Below are 27,619 nucleotides of genomic sequence, written 5' to 3' on the forward strand. Positions count from 1 at the left end.
TGGGAAATGAAATCCTACTGAATATAATAGTCTTTCTGCACTTCTCTCAGGCATAACAGGAGGAGAAATCTGTCGCCTCCAATTCATCTCTTCTACATTTCTCACCTCCTCACAAAATTAACCCAACAATTTGCCATCAACAGCCCTCATGAGGGCAAAAATCTCCAAACTCTTTCCTCGCTTTGCTTAAACAAAGATAATTTTATAAATGTTACTTCATGTGTGTTGGGGCTTGTTCTGTTTCAGGATCAGGCTTTCCTTTCAACTCTCCAATTTCCACACTGCCTCTCGCTCTTCCCAAGGCTCGTACCCAGGGGTTGTTGTCTGCTATGCGTGCTCTGTTGTTTCTGAATAACAACTTCAGGGGAAAAGAATGTAACTACCTACCCCTCACACTCCTTCCAGATTAAGACAGCTTTGGATGTACAATCATACAGTTATTTATTTATTTATTCATGCAAACAAAGAGGAAGCCTGGGGATGAGATGGGACAGTCTCTTTCTCCTCCTCAGGCTTGAAATCCATGGCTGAAGGATGCACACAGTCATGGGAAAAGAGCCAGTAGATTAAAAGGAAGAACATACACTGCAGGCAGCAGCTTTTTGACTGTCTCAACAGGGAGGGACCACCCCAGTGCTGCTGAGATGGAGCAATTCCCCTGGTGATTCTAGCAAGGGCTCAGGAAAATGCTGGTGGATTGAAAACAGTTCATGTTGCTTCAGGCAGGGATGATTTTTTGCTTTCAACGATCTCCTCTGAAATGCAGGGTGGCAGCAAGAGCAGGGTTGGATACTAAGGAAGAGGTGGGATGGCTCTGGTGTTGACCCACCTAGATCGGGTTGAACCTGAATCATCACTGGCACAGGACAACCTGAGATCATGCCCCATAGTTCCTGCATCCTCTCTCACTAAATGAGGTGTGAAGATGTGCTTGGTACATGGAGTAGTTGCTGATGGCCTTCGTGCAGGTGCTCTTGGGCACCATTTCCACTGGCAAGGATGTGCAGGCACCTCCAGCCTTCTCCAGAGACCAGGCAGTAGGTCCTGTCCTAGCAGATCCCTGTGCATCAGCAGTATGGACCTGGTCTACCCTGACAGTGGGCACTTTTCCAAACAGAAGCTGCTCTGCATTTTCCCCCTAATCCTTTGATTTATGGTGCTGGGCTCACCTCATTCCCACAGGAACTACTGGGCTGAAAGAACTCAGCAGATTTCCTACCAACCTCTGCCAACAACCTCTGGCAGCAAATGTCTTTCCATAGTAAGCAAAAAGGGCAAGGTGAGGGTGAGTATTTGGGAGAGAGCTGTCCTGCCAGGGCTCTTCACATGGTCCTGCCCCATGAGCCTCTCACACAGAAATGTTTTATCTTGTGTCTGGGTTGGGCTGATTTCATAGACCAAGAAAATGATAACCAGCCACTCCATGGTGTCAGCCCCTCCTTCCCTCCTCTAACCTGGAACCATTCCCTGCACAAAAATAATGCAAGACTGGTTGACAAATGGGGATCTCCACAGTCCTTTGATGCAACCACCATGTAAAGCTGCCCATTTTAAATCTTAACAGGTTTCTCATTCATCATCAACTGTTTTCTGTCTTTCTGCACCCTTACAGACTCATTCCCATCCATCCATGTCTCTCCTCATCCCCAGACATCCTCCTCCTCTTTCCTAATGAAGACTGATTCCCTTGTTCCCTACAGGTTTTCCTTTCCCATCCCTCCCTCTGTGCTTTCTCAAGACACAGCCTTCCTTCCAACACATATCCAGAGTTTCTACTGGCAGCATCTACCCAAACTCCAGGGTGCCTTTTGTTCTTCTTTTTGCTGCCATCCAAGACTATCCAGGTGACCCTGCCAAACATCCAGTACCTTGGTGCCACCATCACCTCCTGGTGTCCCCCTAGGGGTACCAAAGAGAAAAGGGGTGCTCTCAAATTTGAGCTAGTATACATTAGCTGGGCTTGCTTTCCTGCCAGTTGTTTTAACAGGATCCAGGTTAAAACACAAGAGCTTCCTGAGTGGCACAAGAGCTCAGCTCCACTGTGACAGAGCTTTTACCACCCATCATGAGGAAAACAAACTGCTTCTTTGTGAGACAATTTTACAGCAAGGTGTTTGTTCCATGCAGGTTATAATCAATTGGCAAATATTTTTTGTAGATGATGGTGGATGTGATCCTGGTCACAGTCAAACCAAGAGCTGGTCAAAAAGTCCAGCCCAAGCCCTCACAGGTTTTGGGGACATTTCCATGGGTTTTGGACCAGTTCCTTGCAGGGAGCAGGACCACTCACCAGCTGCCTGGGGACATACCAAATGTGTGGTTGCTCGGGGAATGCAGAGCCATTGGTCATGGGGCAAAGTCCAGCTCAGGGGTGGCATTTTGTTGTCATGGGCCAGCTGATTGCTCTGATAGTTTTGCAATGATGCTCTTTCTCTGCTTCCAGGACCCCTGAAAAAAACACTGGTGCTACAGACCACGAACCAAGTACCTTAGTGCAGGAGCAACTCACATGAAGTCAGGAACTTTCGTCCGAGCAGCAGCTGGAGCAAATGTGTAGTCCGCATGAAATGTGTCTTGTCTGGCTGGCATAAAATAAAGCTGGTGATGAAAGCTGAATGACAACTTCTGTTGTCTCTCAAGCACTTTGAAGTTATTGTGTGATGCAGTTAGCATGTCTGTGCCTTGATTTATGTATAGTAAAGTTATAGAAAGAAATGGTTCCAAGTCTCCCTTTATTCATAGATGGAAGCAGCACTAGTTTTAAGGTTCTCTCTATTTACATGGGCAACAGAGAGATAGACTCATATCCATAGCTTGTAGAAGTATCACACTGGATTTCAGAGATTATGACAGTATCCTAGTTGATAGAGGCAACAACTCTCTTCAAAGATCCTTGGAAGATTTAAAGCACTATAAATTCTTACCACTGTCAGGATCTTGTATTTGGATATCTCCAGGTGATGCTGGAATATTTACAGTTTATTAAGAAAAAACAATAATCTCTCCATTCCTAGTATTTCTCATCCCTCTCTCGGTGTCAGTTCTATCCTCAGACACCTGCTTCCTTCCACTTTTTGTTCCATTATCTTTTCTTTCCCTACATGTTATGTTCTCCTCAGATTCCTCCTACTCTCAAAAATAATCAAGTTACTAACTGCACTGCCCATCCCATGTATTATAGAAGATGGCAAAGTCTTTGCAGCTGGGAGTTTCCCTAATTTTGTGACCTGGTCATCTTGATCTTATCCTGAGGTATTGCTGTAATACATGTGAAAGTAGGAATTCTCCTCCCATCACCAAGCTTAATTCAGTGCTGCTGAATTTTGCATGCCTGCTTTTATCTGTGGTGTATGTGGCACATTCTTCCAGCCCTGGTTATGGTTATGGTTTCTGTCAGCAGTAGTATAAATGTGTAAGACTGAGGGAGAGGAGGAAATCCCCCAAGCAAAAGAAGCCAAGGCTGAAATAAGAGCAACACTGGAGACCAGAAATTAGAGCAATGAAAGAAAAGTAGTATTTCAAACTCAGAAATTCATGCAATGGAGGCAGATAGAAGCCAGGGGACAAAGTTTTCTGTTCCTCCATCCAGGAGCTGGATAATAATGCTGGTCCAGAGAGTACACATCCCCTAGAGAAGAGGAGCAGCAGTACTGAAAAATGAAGAAGAAAGTGCTTGGGAGAGTGTTTCAGGCTGGATTTCCCCCTTTGAAAGCTCCAGGCCTCACAGCTTTGAGGGCATTTGCTGATTTTTCAGGGAACAGCATTGCCCAGGGATAAGGAGATGTGTAAAGTTCATACTGGAGATGCTTTACTCACCAGCAGCACTGGCAGCATGGGCAGGGATTAATGCTGCAAAGCTCCTTATTTATGGGCTATTTCTTTTTAATGAGGCAGTGTTAGTGGCTAAGGAGAACTCCCAGACAGATCCATCAAAGACCAGGGCAGAAGTGAGGGAGGATTCAATTAGGATTTGAGGCCAACAGCATCTGTGGTGTAAAGTGACCAAAACTTGGGATTGTTCAATCTGATTTATGGGTTATGTCCTTGTTCTGCTGTAAGAGAAAGCATGGGGCGTTCCTTTTAACAGACTTCTCAGGCAAAATCAAGTACAAATGAGCCAGATATTACATGTGAGAATTATTTGTTATATAGAGGGATATGTGTCCCGACTAGAGAAGGGCAGAAAGTCAGGTAGAGAGGGGAAAAGCACGACACAGAGAGAGAAAGGACAGGGACAGAACGCTACCACCAGGATTCTGGGATGCACGGTCGGCATTCCAGCGGCAGGTGGAGCCGTGTTAGGGCTCAGCCTATGGAGTAATTTTCCACCCGATGTCAAAAAATGGGTTTATAACATCAAATCCGGAAAATGTTGAGGCATAAATAAGAATTAAATTGGTTCCTTATAGTCCTGTTAAGGTGTAAATACCCAGAACTAGATCAACTCCTTGCTGATTTACCCGAGTCAAAGTCTATCCAAATGGTGATTCAGAGGAATTGACAAACAAATGGATGGTCTGCAAAAGCAGAGTTGTCAGGAGAGCACCCCACCTAAGTGCTGCTCTGACACTTAAAAATTTCAGTGGGTTTATATAACAATTTCATAAAAAAATACCATACACGCTTACATTTCTAAGGTTAGTATTGATAAGCAAGCAATTAGAAATATATTGCATCAGATTCCTGTACTTACAGTTAGTGTCCACACACTATGCACACACAATCTACATAGCCTAAAGCAGCTAGTCATCCTTATTGCTGCCTTGATTCCCTACTTGCCTGTTAACTACTCTGATATACTAAGTCTAAAATTTTTTGTCAAGTCACCCTCACCTCAAGCTAGGTCTGCCAGGCTTTCTTATTATCTATACTTGTGCTAAGTACTTACTTATTTATACTAATTTCTTCTTACCTAGGTAAAACAAATTCCTTATTTTGAAAGAGTTAAAAGCATTGTGCCTAGGTATTCTTGGGCGAGAATAAGACACATTGTAAGCAACATAGAAGCGAGATGAAACTTGGCAGGACATAGGGAACAAAACTTGAAAAAAAAAAAAAAGACAAAGTTTGGTAAAAACAGTGAGGAAATCACTAAAACAGCTAACAAGAGACTGCAAGAGATTCCTGGAGGAGAAAGGTGAAAAGGGCAGGATGAAGAAGATGCCAAGCCTTCATCAAAGCATCACCGAGGAAAATGTGGAGCCTTCCTCAGTGCAACCACTACGCCTGCTCTTTGCCAACGATAATGGTGAGTTCTAAGAAATAGTTTGCCTCACCCCACCTTTTCTAAGGAAAACACTGAATATGCATGAGTATAACCACACATTGTAATGTTCTGTGTACCACTGTGTGTATTAGGAAGAGATATCCCCCACGCACCCGGCACGCTGAATAAAAAAATTCAGGTTTTTTTGAGGTTTGGGGCGATTCAGTTTCAATGGCACAAAATATCCAACAGCTCTTTTTCATGCCATGAATATCATGTTGAGTATGGTTGGTTCCCTCCCCTCCACCAGTGATTCCTAGATGACTTATGCTCCCTTGTTTCCTCAAGACTCTTATAAATCTTTATCTGAATTATTTAACCCCCATTCACTCCCCCTTTCCTCCACTGACTTTTATCTTTTGTTTCCTTTACCTTGATGTGTTTATTTTCTGCTCTGTCATTCCAGTCACTTCATTTCTCCTTCTACCCTTATGCATCTTTCATAATTTACCCCACTTTCCGCTGGCAAGGGGCAGGTTTTCCTACTGGTGGAGTCAATTTTTGTGGCATATCTAGGTTACTGTCAGGACTTCTTTCCTGTGTAAAATGTCATTCATTTTGTATGAATCTGCTTTAATAATTTATCCCACATCAAAAATGTATAATTAAATCACCATCCTGAAAATGGCTTTTCCATGTTGAGGTAATGGAGCAGAGATGGGCTGGAAAGTATTATCCCCAGAGAGTATTTTGGTGTAAAATAAGCCACAAGATTCAGGGAAAAGAGAAGGCTGGAACAGCTGAGAAGATGCTGATGTTTGGGGCCTGGATTAGAAGAGAAAGCAATGGACCCAATTTTACTTTGCCTTATAGTAAAGAACATCAAAAGCTTAAGAACAAAATTATCCCAGCCAAAATCCGGAGAGATATTGAAATACTTTCACTGATGACTTTTGTTTCAGAGCTAAGCAGCAGAGAGCTGAACCACTTTAAAGAGAAAGACCCCAAACATCTTTGCCATAAAATCTTATTCACGCATCTCAGGATTCCAAACCCATTCAGGATTCCGTTACTTACCTTTCCTGAGCTGCATATTTCCCTAAACTGGTCCAAAATGGACCACAAGATGCAAATAAGGCCAGAATTCATCTGAATTCATAGTGATGGGAGAGCTGCTGTTGTCCTGGTGATGTAGGGATACCTGTGAGGCAAGGCTGGTAGATGCTTTATCTTTTATGGGAAGAATGTATTTGATCTGGCTGAGATGGAGTTCATTTTCCCACAGCAGCCTTCACAGTGCTGTGCTTTGCATGGGTAGCTGGAAAGGTGTTGATAACACACCAGTTTTGGCTGCTGCTGAGCAGGACTATCTCTCTGACATTCCCCCTCCCCATCAAGGAACTGGGAGTGGGCAAGATCCTGGAAGGGGACAGAACCAGGGCAGCTGATCCAAATTAACCAAAGGGATATTCCACACTGTATGCTGTCAGCTCAGATATAAAAGCTAAGGGAGGGAGGAAGAGCAGGGAGCATTCATTATTCTACAATATTTGCCTTCCAGAGCAGCTGCTGTGGGTGCTGAAGTCCTGCTTCTGGGGAAGTGACTGAACATTGGATGTGGAGATTAAACTTCTTCCCCTTTGCTTGTGTGTGCAAAAATCTTCACTTTCTTTTTGCTCTAGTAAACTGCCTTATCTCAACCTACTAGTTGTTTTTTGCCTTATTTTCCCTCTCCTGTCCCTCTGGGAAGAGGAGTGATAGATAAACCAGAGAAGGTTTTGATAGTGGGCGTTCCTCTCTGTGCTAGAAACCAAAATATTTGGGAATCTCATTGGCTCTTTCTGAAAAGCTTCTAGATATCATCCACATTTTCTTAGGCCAAATCTTCCCTCTTGGTTTGTCTTATCTCTGCTGTTCCTCTGTGCAGAGAAAAGACATGTATTGAACACTTCTAAGCTAGAGAGGAAAAAAGGCAAATTATTTGAATTGAGAAGGATGAATGTTGTGTTATTAATGGGCTTAAAAATATATGAGTTGCAATCCTTAACTCTGAGTTCTTCAATCATCTGGTTGCATGTGGTTTGGATTTCATTTTACTGCTTGTGTGAAGCAAGATAAGAGTGCACCAGTGCAGAAGGAGGTTCCTTTCTGGAAGAGCTCATTGCTCCTGAGCTGTTTTCAGTAGGGGGATCTGCTTCAGAAACACCAGGTGACTGAATGCAGGCTGATCTCTTTGGAGAAATTGTCCTGCCATATTTTAATTGTGACAAGCAGACAGAATGAAGGGCTACCAGCTGGTGCCATCTCCAGTGTGTTCAAGGAGCTCTGTAAAAAGTGCACTCAGAAATGAACCTTGCCTCAGGCAGTATTTTAAACAGGCAATGGCCCTACTCATGCCACAAAGTATGCATCTATTTGGAAATGTGAAGTTATAACACAATGTGTTATTATAACACAATCTAAATCACAAGAAATGTTCCCTTGGATGGTTTTTGTCCCTTTTCTTTATGGAGAAAGGCAATTTTGTATCAAAGACTTCTTTTCTGCAAAGGTCTAGATTAGAAACAAAGACGAGGGAAGGCTGGCAAAAAATGAAGTGGAAACAGAGATGGACCTGGGGGTACCAGTGTGTAAAAACTGGACATACCCAGCCATGTGTGCTGGCACCCTGAAACCCCTCGTTCTGGGCTGATCCCACAGTATGGGCAGCAGGGAAGGGAGGATTCTGTCCTTTGGTGAGACCCCACCTGCAGAGCTGCCTCCTGTCTGTTTGCAGTCTCTGAAAAGGGAGGGAGGCCAATGTTTGCCATCCTAACTCTGAGCTCAGTCTGATACTTGAGAACTCCTGGCAAGTTGGGAAGCAGTTTGTGATTCTTTCTGTGGCAGCATAAATTCCATGTCTCCAGAGACATGGTCCATCTGTGTATTATTTGCATATTTGATGGTTGCAAAAGAAATTCAAAAGGGCCTCACTTTCAAGGAAATGATTCTTTAATCACCATACATTAAAACCCTATCTATCGTGCACAGCATGTCACAGGATTTTAAATATTTTCCCACTTAATCTTTTCAAATACTTTAAAAATTCCCCAATCAATCTTTTCTCTCAGTTAAGTCCTCAAATCTTTGCAATGCTCCCAGCAGCAATGGCAGGGCATGGGCTGTTCACCATGCAGACCTGCCATGGAAGTGCTCCCTGCCTGCCTTACAAGAGACTCCAAACCAACAAGGCTCCCTTGCAAGCCCTATGGGGGACCCCAGACCCCTGAACAATTTGCAAGAGACCCCAAAACCCTGCCTACCTTACTGGGGGATCCCAGGCCCTGCAGGCATTGGGAAGGACCCCAGATTCCTTCTTCTGTGCACTTCACACTGACCAGGCTATGCATTCATTCTCAGCCCACTCCAGATGTTTCACCCACTGCACCAACAGAGAGACCAAAATCACTAGAGAAATATACTAGCAGATCCTTATAATTCAGATGGAATCTGCTTAGGGAATTTTAACATGGATCTTTTGACTCCTCCATGCTCCAAAGTTCCAAGGTGAGCTCATGTGATGCTGGGAGTCAGGTTTTTGGAGAAGAGACTCTGAAGGTAGTGACCTAGGGTCCTATCTGAGTTAGCAGATTGTTGAGGAAACTTCCCTGTTGGACCACCCAGGAGCCAGTGTGGCAGTCAAACTCTCACCACCTGAGCTGGGACCAAAGCCTCTTGGCAGCTCCAAATTCCACACACAGTCAGACTGGGTTTTCTTACTGGGTCAACCCCTGGTGTCCCATAGTACAGCCTCAGACATCTGTATCCTTCAAATAATTTAATCATGCGAGAACAAAATATCAACTTGGGGTGGGAGCCTCCAAAAGCAAGGAGGAATGCCCAGGAAAAGAAACTCTGGATCTATGGGGACTGTGAGGCTGTGAGGGCTCTGAGGGATAGGGGGGCTGTTCTCACCAAGCTGCACAGGAAAACCCTAACCCTAATAATACAATTGAACCCTAATAATATAATTGGATGCAGGGGGATAAATTGTCCCAAAGGATGATGAAAAGGCTGAAATAATTAAGGGTGTGTCCCCAGGATGTGGCTGTTCACAGCATTCTCCTTATGGTCCAGTGGAGTGACTGGGCTGAGGCACCTTCTCTTTGGGTGGTGACATACTCTCACTGTTGCTGCTTCCCTGAGTTTCTGTGAAGTGACAGAAAGCAGATAACAGTCTAGAAAATAGCATCCAAGAAAGGCCCAGAACTTTCTATATCAGAACAAGAGCTGGAGAACGAGCATGGGTATTGCTGCTATTATTTCTCCTTCATTTCTTCAACCTCTTGAATGTCTTCTCCCCAGCTCTTCCCATCATTTATCCTGGACGCTTGACCATTATCACAAGTAATGGAAATTATGTTCATTTCAAGCAAAAGAAATACCCTAGAACATTTTGAGTGAGAATCTTGGAAAGCACCATGATTTCCCTGTGCTTCGTGGTTGGAAAACATCTGCAGCATCTGGATAGCATACCTGGGGAGGGAGACAGACTTATAACATCAGCCTTTTCTTGCCAGACTCTGCAAAACAAGGGAGGCCAAAAGTTTCTTCTTCCAACCCACTCCATTCTATACAAGTCTGTGCCAGCAGTACCAGCAGCCATGTTTTTAGAGAGCCCATCCTCCCTCCTCAGTTTACCTACTTTTCCCTGCCTCTGGAATGACCAGAATTCCCAGAGCTCTCCTGTTATCATTGCTGCGTGACTGAAGACTGGAGAGCAAAGCAGAGCTGTGCAGCCAGGACAGATGCTACAACAAGCTCCCTCCAAGCAGGCTGAGCCCTGCTGAGCTGAGGGTGTGGGTGTTGCCAAAAGTTCCAGGGTTAGCAAAACATCTCCTGTGTCACCGAGAATGTTCACAGGCATCCATAGCTGCAGCCAGGGGCTCTTCAACTGGGCATAGCTGCTACAAGGCTTGACTGACAGCTGTCAAATGAGTAATTGGCTTACATGGATAACAAACACATCAGAATCAGGCAGCTGAAACACACAGCTATTTTTACCAATATGGAGAGGTTCTGCTCTGGATTCTGCCAGGAGAAAAGGAAAGAAAATCAAGAGGGGAGAGAAGCTTCCTCCTTCCATTGCACGTTGTCCAGAGGGACACATTCAGCTGTGCCCAATATCTCTTCTACCTCTCTTGTGGGTTCCTTGCCCTTGTCCAAGGCCATGCCATTGAAAATGTTCCCTTGCTGAAGACACTAGTCCCTGAGAGCAGAGGCTCCCTGGTTTTCTTGCCTCTCACTGAGCAGCTTTACAAGCAGCTTTTCAAGATCATCTTTGCACAGGCCAGGTGAAGCTCAGGCAGGCTGCAGTACTTTATCAGGACTCTTGCTCCATGGGCAATGAACATCCAAAGGGTCTGGCACCAGCAAGTGTAGGTCATGATCAACCATGCCTTCAATGATCTCTTCAGTGCTCTCTTCTGGAACCAGCGTGCCACCTGGGCTGTCAGAGCTACCTGCTTTACTATGAAGCTAGGACTCTTCCTTTTATTGCTTCCAGTACATACTGGGAGAGGAATGCTCTTTTTCAGCAGTGTCCTCTCCCATGTTCCTTGCAGTGGTGCAGCTGTTAACCGACAGGTTAGAGACAAAGTTCAAGTTTCTGTTTAGACCATGCTCAGTTTTGGTTTCCTTTGGTGTGGGTTCTTCCTCTGCTTTGACATTGCCTAACACCTCATAGAAAAAAAAAGGTTATGTCTAATCTGATCCTTGGTGTCCCTCTGCTTGAGTTTGTGAATCTGAACATACTTTTGTCTATGGGTTGGGGCTTCTTTTGCATCTCGATATCTGAAGGCAGCATCATGGCCAGTGGGGTTTAACCCACCACCTATTTCCCAGGGCCTTAATACTTGCCAGTTCAGACCTGAGTCATGCTGGTCTTGCTGCCTGCCTGTGGTTGTCTTCTGCTTCAGTGCTAGGACCTTGTGCAGCCTCTGACTGGCAGTAGCTGCTGTGAGACAATGCTTTTCACAGTCATGATGCTTTGAGCATCACACAGCTTGTTCTTGAGCTCAACTGCTAGCAGCTCTGCTAGGAAAGAGAGTTCCCTTATATCTATGTCTTTGTCTATGTTCTGAATGCTGTGCAGATCACTATCAGATCCTTGATGGTGTTGCTTTCCTGTCTGGACTGGTGCTTAGAGGAATAAGAATTTGCCCTGGAATCTTTCTAGCTGCTGAGGTCACTGTTGGTGCTAGTCCATTTCAGGGCAACTGCAACCATTATGGTTCCATGGTCTCCCAGCAAGGGCTCCTTAGATTTGAAATTGAACAACCTATTCAAGGTGGGCCAGTTTGTGTGAGAGAGGATGGGTGTTCATTACCTCTGCCCAGAGGTTACACCCTAAACCTCCTCCCCCCTGCCTTGCTTTGAGGGGAGTCTGTGTAAACCTGGCTTCTGTGGGCTGTGGTCTCCCCCACCCCAAACTCAGCCAGGGAAGAATCTCTGTTGTGTTTGGCTTTCTTGTGGATGCATTCCCTCTGCCTTGTTTGTTTTTCCCTAGGCCTGTGATGATTAAAAAATGGGTTTTCCCTTTATCTAATCTTAGTGGTTTAACTTACAGTCCAAAGTCCCAGGCAGATATCTTCAGGGAGGCTTCTTTGATTCTAGCTTCTTTATAGAGTTTTTGTTATAATAAGCAAAACTTTATATCAATGTTTGAGGCATGAACTACTTCAGTCTCTGACAACAGTGACATTTCTACAAAGAAATGATTGACACTGTCACCCCTCAGGAAAACCCTTTTCCCTGCAAATTCTGCTGCTGAAGTAGGAGCAGGATTTCCTTGGAAATGCCACAGCATGGCCAACCTGGTTTCAGCCTTGTGGTGCAGCACAAGCCTCCCAGAACTACCAAGTCTTCTGCCAGGTTCTCCTGGCTGTCCCAGGAGGGGTTACCAGTAAGAACAAGCCAAGGAGAGGAATTTCAAGGGGCTCTGTTTGTCGGTGGGTACTCACAAGGTGGTGAGATCCCATCCTGGTGGCTGGGGGCACAGTGGTCATGCCAGCACGGCAGTCCAGCAGCTGGCACCGTGGTGAGATGCCAGGGTGCTGGAAGGGCTTCCCGGAGTGCCTCAGGCACGGGGCCACTGCCAGCAAGGCCAGCAGGAGCAGAACACACCTGGGATGTGTGAGCAGGTGTGAACCACCACTGCCTGGAGTCAACTGGTAACAGAGGAGGCACAGCTGGGGCATTGCTGTGGCAGTGCTCATGTCACAGCTTGGAGCAGGACTGGGGCTGTGGCATGGAATTTCCATCACCAAGAGACAGTGTCATACTCATAGAACCACAGCATAGAATCCTACAGTAGACTGGCTTAGAAGAATTGTCCAATTCTACCCCCCTGCCTTGGGAAGGAACACCTTCTATCAACCAGGTTGCTCCAAGCCCTGTGCAACCTGACTGTGAACACTTCCAGGGATGGGGCAATCACAGCTTCTCTGAGTACCTTTGCCAGGTCTTCACCACCTTCCTACTGAAAAATAAAGATAAAAACAACAGCAGGACCTTTTCCCAGAACCTTTTCCAAACAGATGTCTCTGGAAAATCTTTTTTGGGGATATAAGCCCACTCTTCCTCCTCTTGCACTTCATTCTTTATTGCACTCTGTTCCTTCAAGCCTTAAATTCAATCATCAGTCCCAGCTCTATGTTTTGGTCCAACTTTATCCCTTATAACCCAAAATCCACCCCCTAGTCTCAAATCTACCCTCAGCACCAAATCCACACCCCAACTCAAAATCTGCACCCCCTAGTTCCAAATCCACCCTCCTCAGACTCAAATCCACACTTCAGCCCCAAATCTACTCACAGTCCCAAACCTGCTCCCCAGTACAAATCTATCCCTAAATCTGCTTCCCCTGTCCCCCCAAGCTCCAAATATGCTTTCTTAATCACAAACCCACATCCCAAGCCCTAAATCCACCCTGTCCCGTTGGCTTTTCCTCCCTCCCAGCCCCTCCCAGCTTGTCCCACCCCAAAAAGCAGACATGTTGGCAGTAGCAGGTTTATTCTCCAGTTTTCTTTCAGAGGATTAGGGCAGCCAAGAGGCTGGAGCAGGAACAGAGCTGTCCCTGGTGTCAAATGGTGCAGTTCCCCTCTCCATAGCGCCGGCACCTCATCACCTTCAGGTAGGTCTCCACCTTGTGCAGGTCCTTCTTGAAGCAGGAGAGCAAGCCATAGTTCTGCAGTAGCGCGTCCTCACTGCGCAGGTGGATGTCAAATTTCTCGTAAGTGGCTTTGAGGATCTGGGGACCCCGTGGGCTTCGGTCCTGCAGCTCCTGCAAGAGGGTTGAGAGGTGCTGGGGGAGGTGCTGGGGGTCTGGGAGTGAGCATGGCTCACCACAACCTCATGCAGTGCTCCAGGCTGGGGCAGAGTGGCTGGGAACAGCCCTGAGGATACTGACAGCGGCTGAACATGAGCCCAGGTGTGCCCAGGTGAGCAAGAAGCCAATGGCACCTGGCTTGCATTAGCCATGGTGTGTCCAGCAGGACCAAGGCAGTGATGGCCCCCTGTCATGGGCACTGCTGGGTACCTCCAGTCCTGGAGGCAGTTCTGGGCCCCTCCTGACAAGAGAGACACTGAGGTGCTTGAGCATGTCCAGAGAAGAGAACGGACCTGGGGAAGGGTCTGGAGCTCCAGGAGCCGCTGAAGGAGCTTAGGGGCTCAGACTGGAGAAAAGAAGGCTCTGGGTGGATCTTCTCACTCCCTATAGCTCCCTGATAGAAGGGTGGAGCCAGGTGGGAGTCAGGCTCTGTTCCTAAGGAACAAGTGACAGGACAACAAGACACAACCTCAAACTGTGCCAGAGGTGTTTCAGGTTGGACATCAGGAAGAATTTCTTCACAGAAAGGGTTGTTAAACACTGGAAAGGACTGCCCAGGGAGGTGGTGAAGTCACTCTCCCTGGAGGTGTTCAGAGAATGGCTGGACATGGCATTCAACCTCTGGTTTGGTTGACAAGACAGTGGCCAGTCTTGGACTCGGTGATCTTGGAGGTCTTTTCCACCTCACTGATTCTATGATCTTCCATAGGCCCAGTGCCACAGTTCCCATTGAACTTTAAATGGGGTCAGGGGTTTCTCCCTCCAGTCTTAAAGCGTATTTCAAACATATTTTTGAGTGTACGTGTTTGCAGGAAGAGCAGTGATACAGGGGTGATGCTGCAGTGGGAAGGGAGCTGGGCACAGGGCTGCAGGGAGGGAGGAGTGTGTCTCTGGGGTCTTAAAATAAAAGCAAAGTTGCAGAGTCTCTCTGTACCTCATCCAGTCAAGGAGACAGGGAACCTGGCAAATAATTCTCTCTTTTCTCCCACTTTGCCAGCAAACAAAGCTCTAACCCAGACCCAAGCCATGTACATCTGGAACTGAGAGCTGCACTCCTGCCCTGCTGTGGTCACCAGCTGCCACAAACAGGAAAGTTTTTTGAAGGAAAAAGTGCCATAAATGGGTGAAATATGATTGCTTGGTTGATTTCTCTGTACCATTTCCTAATGCTCAAGCACATACCAAAGGGGGACCAAAATCATAGAATCGTGAAGCCACAGACGGGTTTGGGTTGGAAGGGACCTTAAAGACCATCTCGTTTGAAGCCCCCCTGCTATGGGCCAGGACATCTTCTGCTAGACCAAGTTGCTCCAATCCCCATCCAACCTGGTCTTGAACACTTCCAGGGACGAGGCAGCCACAGCTGCTCTGGGCAGCCTGTGCCAGGGCCTCACCACCCTCCCAGTAAAGAATTTCTCACCCACACAAAAATCTGAAAGTGGTGCTGATACCTATCCCTACTTTCTCCTGCTGAAGTGCCAGGAAAGAAGGTCTCTGTTTACTCTCTGAGCCTGACTTTCAGCATAATTTTAAAGCTGGAAGATGTAAAAAATATTCCAGATTCATTTCTCACAGCTGCAGGTCTCAGAGCTCTAGCTACAGGGTAAACCTGCCAGATAAATTTAATTACAGAATAAGCATAACTGAAAAGGTGTCCTGGCAGATAGTACACAACTTCATTTAAAATAACAAAGCAAAAATAAAGTCGATTATAAAGGGGACTTAGAGCAAAGGTAGGGAGTGACTTTTTACATGGACAGATAGAGATAGGACAAGGGGGAATGGTTTTTACTAAAAGAGGAGAGATTTAAATCAGGTATTAAGAAGAAATTCTTCTCCATGAAGATGGTGAGGCCCTGGCACAGGTTACCCAGAGCAGCTGTGGCTGCCTCATCCCTGGAAGTGTTCAAAGCCAGGTTGGATGGGGTTGGAGCAACCTGGTCTTGTGGAAGGTGTTCCTGCCCATGGCAGGAGGCTGAAATGAGATAAGCTGTAAGGTCCTCCCAACCCAGACCATTCTGTGAATCTGTGGTTAGCTCTTCCTAGAAGAGGATCACCCCTCAGCTCTCAGCTCTCTGGATGCTGTATTAACGAGGGAAACACCAGAGTACAGGTTTACATCTGTACTCAGATGTTTTTATAAAATGTGAATCATCACAAAATTTGCCATATTTCAAAGTATTTTGCATGGAGATGTAGCAAAACATTATTTTGCTGTTAGTAAAACTGAATATTTTTTTGTTGCTGGGTTTGGGAAGACTTTGGATATGAATTGTTGTGATTCCTGATCAGTCGTGCTTTGTGATGGGTGTTAACATCTGCTCTGTGTTTTCTTATCCTCTCTAGTGATGAAACCAAATGTGCAGTATCATGATCTCATTTTCTAAAGGTAAACAAAGTCCTACGGATGCCACTGGCCTTCAGAGTGGAAGGTGGTGCATGGTATATGCTGCAACTTACCCTCATCAGAGCTTGGATCCCTTCTTCCAGGTCCTTTAGTTTTTCATACACTCTGTCTGAGGTGCCAAAAACCAGATTGTTTGTGAACATCTTGCTTAGGTATTGCACCGGGGTCAGCCAGGACTGGATGAGAATCAGGGAAAACTGAAGAAGCTCCATGTCCTGAAATGAAGACAAGAAAGGATCAAAGCTATGCAGGGGTATTTGATAGCATGTCCTGCTCCCTCTGGAACATCTGGAGATGTGTCACCACTCCTACCGCTTCAGCAGACACAAAGTTTTCAGGCTGAGGAGCACCACCCAGACCTGTGTCCTGTGCAGACAATAATTTTTCTCATGCTTGGGGTGGGAATGGGGTTTACAGTGTCACCTAGAAAAGTATTTCTTTCTTTATGCAGGGTTCAAGTAATGAAAAAGGGAGGAGAGGGATGAAGCACCCAAGTGTTCACAGATGAGAACCCTCTGTTCCTACAGTGAAGCACAGCTGGGCTCTTCAGGCAGATCTGTGCTTCCCCTGAGAATGAAAAAAACTTACGGATTTCTGCTGAGCATCATCCTTCTTCATGGGAGCAGGGATGGTTTCCGAGTAACAAAATGCTACCTGGGAATTCTTGTTTGTGTGTCTTTGGTCCTCTGGAATATAGGTGCGTTCCTATGGAGACATCCCAAATACACTCAGATCTCTTGCCCACGTTCCAGAGAAGACCTCAGACACTACCCAAGCTGTTCTGAATGGTTACTCTTTGCAAGAAGTAAATCTGAGACATGAGGTGCCTTTGGACAGGGTTGGCAGGTAGGAAGCAGGAATATCGTGTTGGCACAACAGCTACTGGGCCTAAAGGTCTTTCTAAGCCAAGGTGCTGAGGTGAACCCAACCCACATCTGAACTAGGTTCTCCCAAGGAGTAAATTACCCCAAAGGACAGCTCTTGCCAAAGTGACAGCTCATGCTAGCTCCTGTCAGCAGAAGAAACTAGATAGTTTTAAGCACCTCTCCCAGGGCCAGAGGTGACCAACACAGGAAAGTCTTGTCAACATATCTGTGACATGTCCCAGCGGATCCTGTGCAGCCACAGTCCTGAGAAGGACGTGTAGGATGAGAGTAGGGGGGCAGAGGGCTGAGAGGAGGAAACAGGGTCCAGTCTGATGGGACATAACCTGTGCTATCCTGTTAACACCTTCTCTCCTTATGGAAAGAGGACAAAGGAGACACCAGTAGTTGAAAGGTGTCTATTACACAGTCCTGAAGCCATCAAGCTAAAGTGCAGGAGATGACCAGAGGCCACACCACTTACAAACTCCTTGTATGTCTCGGCAGCCAGGAGGTGAAGGTGCTGAGCCCTCAGCACAGCGTTGGCAAACAGGCTGGAAAGGGGTATGGCCGGGAAGGTGGCAGCTTGTTGTGGCCACTGCAGTCCCAGAGTGATCACAGCAATGGCGAGAGGAGAGAACCATGACCCTACAGCAAAGCACAGAGGAAGGTGTTAGCAGTCCTCAGGAAACTGGGTTGAGAGAGTGGCACCTGGAAATTAATTCCCAGCCTCTTCTGTCCATGCTGGCTGAAGGCTCATCTTCCTTAGTGCCTGGTGGCACCAAGAGTAAGCTTAGCCTTCTCCAAAATTCTTTGAAACCCTTTCACCAAGACCTGCTCCCACCAAGAGCTTGTGCTTCTCTTAGTGTTACCAGCAGTGTCTCCCTAGGTGGGGTCATGGTTGCTCCACAAAAACCAGTGTGTGTCCCAATGTTTTTCCCTGATGCAATCATGGCTTTCCTTTTCTCATGAGTCCTTGCTCATGTGAAAAGAGCATGGTGCCCTCTGGTTATATGAGCAAGGAGGGGATGCTGAGTGCCATGGCTTATGCTGTACTGCTGATGTGATGCTGCCTGATGGTGACATTACCTGTGCTCTGACTGGCACTCTGGAATATGACTGCAGAATTTGGGGATCTTTGTCAACCCTAAATATTTTCAGCCTGCGACATCTGACTCACACTAGTGTCTGTCTGCAGCAAATACCAGAGTCTAAATCTCATACAAATACCCCTTGGAGGAGAAATGCCCTGGAGCCTGTAGGACTTGGCCTATTTAGGCTAAAGATTAATTAATGAATTAAAGTCACATTGCAGGAAAAGGTATTCTTTTCCATTGACTTATAAATTGCCATACTTTAAGTTAGGGCTGTCACAGAGTGTGTGTATATCCCACCACATACCACCCCATCATCATCTCCTCACACCCTACACACATGGCAGCACTGACAAATCCTTTAAAACGGTAATAAAAAGTACCTGGAGCCATTTCTGCCTGGTGAGTTGCTCAGGTGTTGCTTGACAGTGAATATTTTCTCCTTTCATCTGGCAAGGGGAACTGTTGAGCCACCCTTTATATAGCAGGGTGTCTGTTTAAAATGGATCTGTGTGTCTATGATCACAACTCCTCTGCATCTTCTCTGTGCATAAATGCACAGGTGTTCACAGTGGTGCTGCCTCATTGTAGTAATTTATACACAAATGTACAAGTTGGGAAAGTTGTTTGCCTCAGGACAAAATCAGTGTTCAATGATTTCGCCATATCCCGCTGTTTATCGCAAACAGAACTTTCCTGGTCATTGGAATACCCATCCCAAGTCACATCAATGCTTTTATAGGGTGGAATCTGCTTTGTCCACCTCTTTTTCCTGTCTGGCTCTGCAACCTTGGTTCACAGCTCACAGGCCTGATTGATCAGTTTGGGAGATTTCTGACTTAAAGTAAATGGCAAGTTGTGCCAGGGGAGGTTTAGGTTGGATATGAGGAAAAATGGCTTTCTCAGAAGGGTTGTACAGCCCTGGCACAGGCTGCCCAGGGCAGTGGTGAAGTCCCCATTCCTGGAGGGGTTCAGAAGCTTTGTTGATGTGGTACCTTGGGACATAGGTTAGTGGTGGGCTTTGCAGTGCTGGGGGAACAGTTTGACTCAGTGATCTCAGAAGGCTTTTCCAACCCAAACAATTCTGTGATTATATGATGTTTTCCTCTTTATTCTTATTGGGGAAAGAGATGGATGGATGTTTTCAGATTAATACTGTTTCTTTCAATTTCTGCCAAGATATCAAATATTCAGTAAATAGCATTGCTGAGCTGGTTTGCTGTGGGTGTGACAAAGAGCTGTCATGCCTAGGCACTTGTTTGGGTGCCTGCCCACGGCAAATCCAACTGCCAGAGCTCTGGGAGGTTTCTCTCATTCTCAGTCTGTGAGAAGATCTGGTTATGAACATCTTCCTGCTCCTAACCAAATTAAGCAGAGGGCTGCTGTGGAAAGGAGATTGAAGAGATAGGGAAGAGAAGATGGGGAAGAGAATCATAGAATCATGGGATGGTTTGGGTTGGAAAGGATCTTAAAACTCATCTCCTTCCAAGCCCCTGCCATGGCACACCTTCCACTAGACCAGGTTGTTTCAAGCCCAGTCCAGCCTGGCCTTGAAGAGGAAGCACCATAGCATAATTACACTTTCTTCTGAGCAAAATGAGACAGAACCTTGAATGGGCAACTACAGGGGGGATTTAAAGGCCCTTTACTCCTATAAGGCACTGATTACCCCAAATCAGACTGGTTTGAACTTTTGTTGGGAGTTCAGGGTCTGTTCCTTTCTGGTCAAGTGGTGATTTGTCTTCCCCACACCCTGCGTATGCCATGCCTCCCAGTTTGGGTCCAGTTTCCCAGAGGCAGCATCATCCCTGGTGCAGCTGGAGCAGAGGGTGGAGAGGTGGTTAATAAACATGGTCTGTTAATAAGCATGCTGTGTTTATTAACGTGGTGTGTTCTGAAAAGCCCCTGAGGTGGAGGTTTGGTTGTGTCGCAAGGTAAATGTCAGACCTTGGAGAAGTGGGAATGGCTATCAGGTATCCTGTCACCCAATAGCCCACAACATCTGGTTGTGTTTTTCGACTCCAGATTATGTTTAAATATATCAATATTGTTCAGAGATGAGCAGAGCAGCAGCACCTCAGCACAACCCACGCACTGCTGCCTGTGAATGATGATGATGATGATGATGATGATGATGATGATGATGATGATGATGATGATGATGATGATGATGTACCACTGCAGCATCTTGCACCTGTGTCTTGATGCCTCTTTCTGTCACTGGCTGGCTCTCTAGTTTTGTTAGTGAAAGCTTGGTGCTAAGTCAACATTTTTTATGTTTTAGCCAAGCATGGAGATGCTGGGATGATCAGCCTATGCGATTCCCCTGAGGCTTGGGTTGTCCCCAGTCATTTCTGGGCACTACATGAGAAAGAAACATTGTGGGGAAGGTGGTGTGACTGAAATGTTGGGCTGGGAAAACACATACCACTGGCAAAACTACAGTTGCATAAACTCTTAAATCTTAACTTAGCATTTTTCTAGATTTCAGACAGGCATTTGCAACCTAAAGTAGTATCTCTTAAAAGCAATATGACACTCTGTAATTTCCAAGTTCCTTTTCTTTTTTTTGAAAGACAGAAAAACCCTACTTCTCTTTGCCATGTTCACACATCCACCCACTTTACTGAGCATCACCTACTCTAACAAGTTCCACTAAAGAAGTGAAACAACTCTCCTTTTAGGTACATGTGCTCCCTGATTCCTAGGAACCCCCTGGCATGGGGTAGCTGTGTGGAAGGAGAGGACCTTCCCAGCCTGTCCTTCCTTACCTCAACCTTCCCAGGTAAGCACAGTGAGTCCTGACCAAGGAATCACTGCCAGCCCAAGCTCTGCACATGGGAGGGCAACAACGTGATTGACAGAGGAATGAAGAGGCAGCTGATTCCTCTTCTAGCTCACTGCTCAGAGGGTAAATTCCTCCTGGAATTTATGGGTTTTGCTTCCTGGAAGTAGGACTGCACAATTTCACTGAACCTGTTTGGAAAGCTTTTAGAATCATAAATCCATAGAATGACCAGAATTAGAGGGGACCTTAAAAATCCTTCCACTAGACCAGGCGGCTCCAAGCCCCATCTACTTTGGCCTGGAGCACTTCTAGGGCTGGGACAGCCACAGCTTCTCCGGGAAACCTCTGCCAGGGCCTAACCACCCTCACAGCCAAGAATTTATTGCCAATATCTCATCTAACCCTGCCCTCTGTCAGTGTGAAACCATTCCCCCTTGTTCTGTCACTGCACTGCCTTGTAAATAATCTCTCTCCATCTTTCTTGTAGGCTCTTTTAGGTTAAAGAGGTCCAGGACTGCAACTAAGTCTATGCAAAATCAGCCACCCTTGTTCAGGCAGCCCTGATTCCAGCTTCTGACATGTGGAAATGTATTTTACAATTATTTTTTTCTGGAAACCCTCCTGTTTTCTGCATCCATAAATGTTGGTTGGAATTTTTAGCCTAGTTCCTTACCAAACCAATGTAAAACATGCTGTTTTTCTGCTTTACCAGTCTGTCTGGAGGTCTACAGCTCATGCTCATTTGCCACGTGGATCATTACCTCTCTTCCCTGCTTCTGCAATTGTTTTTCCATGATAATAACCTTTTAGAAAAATCATATACAGAGAAGTGGGCAAAAGCAGTCAGTAAGACTGTATCCATGTATTGCAATTTCCATGTGACTGGCTTGGGGCTACAGCACAGGAACCAGATAAAGGGATTTCAGATCCCAGGAATAATCCCTACCCATGTCCTGGAGAATATCACAGTCACTGCCCATGCCTCAATTTCTCCATTACTAAAATGATGGTCCTGACGCTCATTAGCAATACAGCTGGAAAGTGGGTAATGATTGCAGGGACACAGGTAAATTAAAGATAAATTTCATCTTTCCTGCTGAAAACAAAGCAAAGCCAGTCAATTTAGCCCCTTTCCAGTGATTTAAAAAAAAATCTTTTAAATTGAAATGCAGCAACAGCAAGTTGTCCAGGAATAGGAAGCAGCAGGGAATAAAAACAGACTCTGGGAATAGTCATTTATTCCCTTTTTTCAGTCTCTCTCCACCAGTGGATCTGACACCATCATGTGTCTCCCAGCATGAGCTGTCACTCAGGAACCATCAGACTTAACCTTCCTGGGCTGAATTGCTAAGTCAGTACCTCTCCAAATGAATGCACTGTCCTTTGGGATGTCAGTGGGGTGGGAGGGAAGGTGCTGAGGCCAAATCCCAGCTCTAGCAGTGCCACAGTCCCATGGAGATTTCCAAAACAGCTTATGCTGAACGGTTTGCTGCAGGGTGTGGAGAGGAGCCATGCCAAGGCACACAGTATGAACAGGACTGGAGCCTCTCTGCTTTGGAGAAAGCCTGAGAGAGCTGAAATTGTTCAGCCCAAAGAAGAGAAGGCTTTGGGGACACCTTAGAGCCCCTTCCAGTGCCTAAAGATGTTCCAAGACACCCGGAGGAGCACTTGCGACAAGGGCATGGAATGACATGACAAGGGGGAATGGATTCACACCGACACAGGGTAGGGTTAGATGGGATATTGGGCAGAAATTCCTGGCTGTGATGGTGGTGAGGCCCTGGCACAGATTTCCCAGAGAAGCTGTGGCTGTTCCATCCCTGGAAGTGTTCAAGGTCAAACTGGATGTGGCTTGAAGTAATCTCCAATAGTGAAAGGTGTCCCTGCCCATAGTAGGGGGGGTGGAAGATGATGTTTTTTAAGGTCCCTTCCAACCCAAACCATTCTGTGATTGTATGGCTTAGGGTGTTCAGCACAAGCTGTCATAGATTGGCTGATTGCTGGGTACTCAGTTCTGGCTTGCTCTTTATGGCTTCCATTCAAAAAAAAAAGGCATTTTCTACTCCAGTGGTGTTACTGGGGGCGGTCAGCAAATATAGAGACTGCTAGCATGGTTTAACTGCAATTTTATAAATCTGCAAAAGGGTTGACTCAGTTTGTAATTTAATTTTGGGAAAGTCATCTTACCTAGCTCAGTTTCCCCATGTATGAAAAGGGGTTTTGAAGAGCATTCTCTCTCAGAAACATTCCCCACTGCTTCAGCTCACAGATGGCATAGTTAGGAAAAACCCTTTCCCAGGATGCTCAAGAGGTGCTTTGGACCAGCCCTGAGATGGAAAGGATGTTGTGTGACCACATGCCTTGCTTCTGTACATTTCTCAACCCATTTACAACAACAGTCTCAGAGGTAGTCATATTTTACCCATTTATTTAAATGTACATTTTGGGGAAAAACCAAAAAAGTAAAAGACTTGGTCCTTGAAGACTCTGGTCAAGCTGTGTTCCAGGTAGGCTGCTTCTTAGGGCATTAGGGTTCTGACTCCTTTCCTTTTTGTTGCTATGATTCACTAATGTGTATTCATGGTCTAATATCTGCTTGGTTTTGTGTTCTGATTTTCTTCTTGCTTCCCTGCATCACTGTTTTCAAGATGACTCCATCTCATCAGACAAATTAAATCTAAATGCTGGCAAATGTTTTTGAGTAAATTAAAAATTTGATTTATTTGGTGCTTCTGCTGTCTCAAGAAAGGCCATATATTTTCCTAATATTATGAGGAAATTGCTTTGAATTTATGAGAAAGCCAAGTTCGAATTACGGTTATTGAATATTTCCATTAGCAGGACTCTCTGCAACTATGAGATTTTTTTCTTCTTCTCAGCTTAGGGAGAAGCTGGAATGAAAACTCTGGGCTGTTTAGAACATGACATAAACAAAATTTGGCCCTTCCTGACTCCTCAGAGCCCTCATGCACCCAGCCAGATCCTATGTAGCAAGAAATTTCTGTTACTCCCCTCTAAAGGCATTATTTATTTATTTATTACATTTAAATCTTTACCTGAGATTTCCAGGACCTTTAATTGTTTTTAGTTTTGCTGTGAGTTTCAACCCAATGTTTAAGCCATTCCCCAGGAAGAGGCAAGGAAAACACTCTATTTTATTGCCTGACACTTCAACCTCCATCTCCTGAGATGCTTTCCTCTCTCTTCCTTACGCACCAATATTTCAATGTGCAGCTCTAATTTCAGTACTAAAATCTTTCAACTACAATTGCTGGTCTTCACAGGGAAAAGCTATCTGAATTTGCATGACACTGGCAAATTTTGGGGCACACCCATGAGATTTGCATGAGATATTCCATCACTCAGTGGGGAAACTGGCTGCTAAATTCTTCCAAGATGCCATCTTAGAAGGAGCCATGGAATCACAGGATGGTTTGGGTGAGAAGGGACATGACTGTTCATCTCATTCTAGTCCCTGCTGTGGACAGGAACACTTTCCATCAGACCAGGCTGCCCCAGGCCCTGTCTTGAACACTTGCAGAGATGGGGCATGTGCCATGGACATGTCCTACCCCCACTGTGAATCCCACATTATTGGCTCATTTCCTCTGGAACTAAATTGTTGGGGACTTCGTGCCACTGACTCCTCTCACTATTGATCCCTCTTTTAAGTCCTGATCATGACACTCAGGCTGGGTGGGAGAAGATGCTTCATTCATAATGTTCTGTAACAACATTAGAGGTTTCCCAGACACTTTTCAATCTTAAGAACATCCAAGCAATTTGGAGATACATGGCAATTTGTATCTACCACTTGGCAATCAATGAAATAATCTAGATGAATTTGAGGAGAATGAACAGAATATTTCCCTTGGTGGAAATCAGTTTATTGCTCTAGAAAAGCACAATTATACAGTGATGACTATAAAAAAAATAATTCAATATGGATAATTGGAACAATTCTACATTGGCTTTCAGATACTGATGATAGTCAGAACCAGCCCTTGATAATGTCTCCAGACTTCAGCAATGTATTAATTAATGTATTAATACACAACACACGTAGTTTCTGTTCTGTGAAACACCTTATCATGGTTTTATAGCTCATTAGTGGTCTATTAACCCCAGCTTAACACTAGATCAGTGCAGCAGAGCCACATGAGGCACTTCAGCTCACATCTGCTTTATTTTTAGGGTAATTTCATTGAAGATGTATCTGAACAGAGTAATAAAGCCATCCAAATGCTATTAAGCACAGCTGACACCTTTTGGATGTTTTTTGCAAGTTGATCTCTCACAGCTTTACTGACTGAAACGGTCACTGCTTTTATAGTCAGGATTTCTCCTCCCTTTGAAGGACAGTCTGAGTTGCTTCTACCACCACAAGAGAAGGCAGAGGGAAAGTACTGACCCAGCATAGGCTTTGGGGAAACCAAGAATTGAATACCTAAATTTTTCCAGAGGAAACATATTTATTACATAACAAAGCAGGGCAGATTTTCCCAAAAGTGAACTTGGCCCTTGGGGCAACCCCAGGTGGGGAGCTGCTGGTCACTTGTTTGTGCAGCCAACATCTTGTAAATATCAGACCGTGAGCAAATGGAAAGGGAATGCCAACACATGCCCAGTGGCTGGAAAGTCATGGTAAAACTGGATTGTGCTGTCTAAACATTTCCCCAAAGAGCCTGTATTTACAAGATTTGCCTTTTTACAGAGACACTCATGAGTAACCCTGTTCATTTGGAGTGGAAATTCATGTAACAAGCCCTCTTGTTTGGTTGTGGACTGCATGGACTTTCCATCCCCATCCCTTAATACAAATTTATTCAGATTGTCTCAGCTGCTTAAGTGTTTGGTCATTTCTGCTGACATAAATGTCTAATTGTCCTCATTTGTCATGGCTCTTCTGGACAGGATTGCATTGTGTGTTTATAATTCAGCACATCTGTCAGAGGCTGGGGGAGATGAGTGTCAGATGGGGAATGGACAGACGTTTTCTCATCCTTCAACCCATAACTGCAAAATGAAGTTGTAATTCATTCCCATTACAGCTTCTCAGCTCTATCTAAGCTGGGAGTCTAGGCAGGCAAATAGAAAGATCTGGCTTCTAGTAAAACCTGCCATCCCTCATCACTCAAGTTACCTTGCTGAATTTAGCAATTTAAGCTTCAGCTTAAATTAGATATGTTTTGAAAGGTATTTTATATGGGGTTTTTAATAACATTTTGTATGGGGCTTTTTAAAATAAAGAACTGTGAACTATTTCTGAACTGTGCCACTCTTTCTTTTTATCACCTCACAACTTCCCTCAATGACTATCTTCTTTCCATCCCATTTCTTCCCTACAATTTCCCACACAGTTAGTTTAAATCATGTTTCTTTGGAAATCATCCCTGCAGAAACACTGCCTGCAGGTAAAGGCACATGAAAGTGAATCATAGAATGGTTTGGGTTGGAAGGGACCTTGCAGACCACCTAGGCCAGACCCATCAGCCTGGGTTACCTTGTGATCCCATGAGAGTGCTGCTCTGGTGGGCACAGTAGGTCCCTGCCCAGGAGGGGCTGGATTTTAATCTGGAATTTAGTCCATCCTCATCAACTCCTTCCAGTGTCCCCAGAAAATAATTATTTAGAGTGCTCTTAGCAGCATATGAAGACCAGCTAGTGATATGAGAAACCAATGCCTCTCTCACTTTTACTTCCATTTTGCTGTCAGAGAGCACTACTCTATACCCATACCCTTTGCTTCTCCAGATTAAATACATGAGCAACAAAACCTGTCATAAACAAAGTAAAAGCAAGTGGCTTTGAAAATGTGCCATCAACAGTTTCTCTTCCCATGTGCCATTTCTCAGCATCTCCTGCTACCAAACACAAACATCTCTTCCTCAGTGAGGTTCCCTCTGTAGGTGCTTCAGGATTCCTGGGTGTATTTGAGACCAATTCCATTTATCTGCCCCATCATAGTAAAACTGAGAGCAATCTGTACCTGAGATGGGGCTTAAACATTGATGAACTTGTGGGTTAAATAACTGTTGGAGGCCATGGCTTGTTCCCTATTTGCTTTCTAAACTCATGTTCACATATGGGATACTTGTGCTTGTTACCAGGTATAATTCAAACAGCCTGTGCAAGCACCAAGATATATTTTTAAAAAGTATTATGCAGTACTTTGGTGGCTAAAAAGACTTGTGTAGAGATGGTCCCAAAATTGCAGTCATGTCTATCATGTGAGGAGGAGAAAGCATGTTCTCCTATCCATCCTTGAACCTCCTGGCAACTTTTAAAAAGCCATAATTTTTTTCCTTATTCTGTATTTAACACTCTAGAAAATTTTATATTTAATTTATATAGAGAAGGTAGGGAGATAGAAGGAAATAGAGAACAACTGTATAAATGAGGGATAAAAACCACAGACACCATGAAGGAAGGGATGATCTGGACAGGAAAGGAGTCAATGCCCTAAGGGGAAACATTAAAGGGAAAACCAAAGGAGAGCTAGCCAAGGTTAGGAGAACTAGGGGGGAGGGGGTGGGGGGCTTTGTAATGAGATGATCCTGAAGTTCCCCTTCCAATCCAAACCATTCTGAGATTCTGTGAAGAAAAGACAAGTTTTTTCCACTGCAGGAGCTGGCTTGGTTTTGATGTGGTACACAAAGTCCTAGAGCTGGATATTCCAAATCATCATTGCTGGCCAGATGGGGACCACAGAATAAATGATCCACAAAATTATGGCTTTAGCTTGAGGGTGAAATGTGCTGTGACATCACTGAGGGCTGCCTAATGGGTGGGTACACAATTCACTACAATTATTTAGAAGAGAGCAGGTATTTTCTTCAAGAAAAAAAAAAGATAGTAGCTTATTCAGAAAGAGTTAAAATGTTCTGTTGCTT

The 27,619-nt window shown here is 45.1% G+C and overlaps 2 protein-coding genes across 2 annotated transcripts in view; one reads left to right on the forward strand and one right to left on the reverse strand.

Moving 5' to 3' along the window:
- Positions 1 to 2,622, forward strand: part of MAP6 (microtubule associated protein 6) — a 46,541-nt gene extending 43,919 nt beyond the window's left edge. Inside the window, exon 4 of the mRNA XM_014882081.2 lies at positions 2,444 to 2,622. Coding sequence (XP_014737567.2) covers positions 2,444 to 2,513 — 70 coding nt within the window. The 3' untranslated portion in view covers positions 2,514 to 2,622. The remainder of the gene's footprint in view (positions 1 to 2,443) is intronic.
- Positions 2,623 to 13,304: 10,682 nt separating this feature from the next.
- LOC106856603 (somatotropin) lies at positions 13,305 to 18,379 on the reverse strand. Its single transcript, XM_014882082.2, has 5 exons — positions 18,322 to 18,379; positions 17,329 to 17,492; positions 16,570 to 16,686; positions 16,035 to 16,196; positions 13,305 to 13,529 (listed from the first exon to the last, which is right to left on the reverse strand). Exons 1-5 carry the CDS (start codon positions 18,329 to 18,331, stop codon positions 13,329 to 13,331), a joined length of 654 nt encoding a protein of 217 aa, XP_014737568.1. The 5' UTR covers positions 18,332 to 18,379; the 3' UTR covers positions 13,305 to 13,328.
- Between the last annotated feature and the right edge of the window lie 9,240 nt (positions 18,380 to 27,619).

Source organism: Sturnus vulgaris, chromosome 2, assembly GCF_052056855.1.
Source record: "Sturnus vulgaris isolate bStuVul1 chromosome 2, bStuVul1.hap1, whole genome shotgun sequence".
NCBI lineage: Eukaryota > Metazoa > Chordata > Aves > Passeriformes > Sturnidae > Sturnus > Sturnus vulgaris.

Bases quoted from the DNA above. Each gene is read 5' to 3' on its own strand.
- LOC106856603 (XM_014882082.2), bottom strand. The intron at 16,687-17,328 runs GTAAGTGGTGTG...ATGTCTCCATAG, and splicing joins CCGAGACATACAAGGAGTTT to GAACGCACCTATATTCCAGA. The intron at 13,530-16,034 runs GTAAGTTGCAGC...ACCCTCTTGCAG, and splicing joins GGATCCAAGCTCTGATGAGG to GAGCTGCAGGACCGAAGCCC.